This window comes from Colletotrichum godetiae (genome assembly GCF_030913485.1).
Source record: "Colletotrichum godetiae strain CBS 193.32 chromosome Unknown BDP55scaffold_101, whole genome shotgun sequence".
Classification (NCBI taxonomy): domain Eukaryota; kingdom Fungi; phylum Ascomycota; class Sordariomycetes; order Glomerellales; family Glomerellaceae; genus Colletotrichum; species Colletotrichum godetiae.
The window spans coordinates 52,126-54,541 of record NW_026851349.1 but is presented as its reverse complement, the minus strand read 5'-3'; the positions used below and the strand labels follow the sequence as shown (position 1 = coordinate 54,541).

Sequence of the window (2,416 nt, the reverse complement as noted above, 5' to 3'; positions counted from 1 at the left end):
AGACGTATAGCGAACCGAATCGACGACTGAATAAAAAGGTTCGGAACTAGAAAGGGAATCACACGAAAAGTGGAAAGCCGCCGTACACGCCATTTCGTCGGAAATCGTTTTCGACGCGGAAGAAGTCCGCAAACTATCGCACAACCGATCCGTGACAGCAACAAATTTGGGTTGACGTAAATCGACATATGCCCCCCAGATCGACCATGGCGCAAGGATTGGACGGCATTTTTGCAGAGCTAGGCATCTCGCAGTATCTGGACATCTTCCTGGAGCAAGGATTCGATACGTGGGAGACGATACTGGACATAACAGAGTCTGACTTGTGAGTGAACCACGGCTATTGCCACGACACATCCTCGAGACTGACGAGGCTATATTTCCAGGGACGCACTTGGAGTCAAACTAGGACACCGACGTGTAAGTGCTTGACATACATCTGTGATCTACACAAGTCCTAACACAAATTAGAAACTGCAGAGACGTATTGCCAATTCTCGTGGCCTTGCCCCGGATGCATCACTAGTATCGCCCACAAGAGCAAGTGCAGAAGAGTCAAAGCCTGAGACACAACGTCCTGAGCAACCCCGACTCGAGGTCAAAGAGGGACCCGTTGCTACGAAGCGAAAGTATCGACGTCATCCTAAGGTTCGTAAATCTTGTGCAGACGTACACTTGTAGCTGAAAGAAACTAACGGACGCAGCCTGATGAGAATGCACCAGAAAGACCACCTTCAGCCTATGTGCTGTTCTCAAACAGTATGAATAGAATCCAACCTGCCTTGGAAGGCTTGAACACAGCTGACCGGCCCTGCAGAAATGCGTGATGACCTTAAAGGTCGGAACTTGACTTTTACCGAAATAGCCAAGCTTGTCGGGGAGCATTGGCAAAACTTGACTCCCGGCGAGAAAGAGCCATACGAAACTTCTGCCTTGAAGGCAAAGGAGAAGTACAACCACGACTTGGCCGAGTACAAGAAGACAACAGAGTATAGGAAATACAACCTGTACCTACAAGATTTTAAGGCACGGCAAGCCTCCGCAAATCAAGGTGCGTGGAGGTTTGTCGCTTCGAATGGCCGTCCAACTGACCTCGATCCAGCAAAAGAGTCGTCGAAACGTCAAAAGCTCGACTCGGGGGCTCGGCTGCAAAATGGAGGTAGCGCAAGTGCCACACCCGGGAGCCTCAGTAGCACGGGGAGTGGTACTGAGAGTCACCAAGGAAGCGAGCCTCCTCCTAACCGCAAGCAGCGTGTGGGTTCCGTGGTGTCGATATCCGAATCTCAATACTCGACAGCCGTGCCGACCCCAATTTCCCATCATCATCATCCCAACGATGATTCCGTACATTCCCCTGCCAGCGTCCAATTCGATCGAGAGAGCTTGCACTCCACAAGTCCCCGTACTGCTCAAAACCGGACCCATCGCCCAACGTGGGCAGAAGCCCCAGTCAGACCAGAGCCAGTCGCACTTCCGCACCTTCCTTCACTCTCGGATGTGTTCAATAACGGACGAGGTTTGAACGGCGTCTCCAGGTCCCCTGAGGCAAACGGCTTTGGCGGCTTTGCGCCCCCAACACACGCTGGCCCTTCCGCACCGCCAACGTTGAAGCACGAATATTCCTCCGCAGGGAGCATTTCATCGTCCGGTTCTGGGCTGTCTTTCCCCCGGACACCAAGTGAATCCTCTCTACCGATTCATGCGTTGTTGTCGAACAAGACCTTGCCAGGTCCTCCTTTCGAACTGCAACCCTCCCCGTTCTCGACTGTGCCACCTACTGGACCCCCACCCCTCCAGGAACAAAAGCCGCCCTTCGCTGGGCAGCAACAAGCTCCGATTGGGGCATCGAATGGTACTCACGGTCAACCCAAGCAAGGCTTTCCGCAGAGGCTAATGAGGTTTCAAGGTTATCAATCCCCACCTGCCTTACTGAGATTCCAGTCTACCTCCTCAACAGGGACTGATGGATCAAACGTGTCGCAAGCATCGTCGGGCGCTTCTTCGTCGACGTCGCTCGGTGTTCAGGAGAGGAGTGATTCGAAGCTCGATGGTATGAGCGCGCTGGTGCGGGCAGGCGAAATCGTGAACCGGCGAGTTTAGTAAGCGGACACGAGTTTCGATGCCAGGTCAGCGACTTCGTATTGCGATGATCGGGTGCGCAACGTGCTAATCTGGGCTTCGAGTTCCGTCTCGTATGTTTGGTTGTGATTTTACTCGGTTGTTTTTTCTTCATTGATGGCATCAGCATTTTGGTCAAGACCAGCCTGATTGGCTGAGGTCGGTGTGTTTGATTATTTGAATACCCTCATGGATTGGCATCGTTTGGAAATCTTGTTTGAGGTGGCGCAACGGAATGGTCATGGCGTTTTTTATCGTTTGGATTTGGCAATTGTTTGTCGTCCGAATGGTGTTGTAA

The 2,416-nt window shown here is 52.2% G+C and overlaps 1 protein-coding gene across 1 annotated transcript; it reads left to right on the top strand.

The window, feature by feature from the left end:
• Positions 1-206: 206 nt before the first annotated feature.
• Positions 207-2,100, top strand: BDP55DRAFT_567841 (HMG box protein; the record flags this gene model as incomplete). Its single annotated transcript, XM_060570624.1, has 7 exons — positions 207-325; positions 387-420; positions 472-648; positions 705-759; positions 818-1,051; positions 1,103-1,402; positions 1,460-2,100. 7 exons carry the CDS (start codon positions 207-209, stop codon positions 2,098-2,100), a joined length of 1,560 nt encoding a protein of 519 aa, XP_060421948.1.
• Between the last annotated feature and the right edge of the window lie 316 nt (positions 2,101-2,416).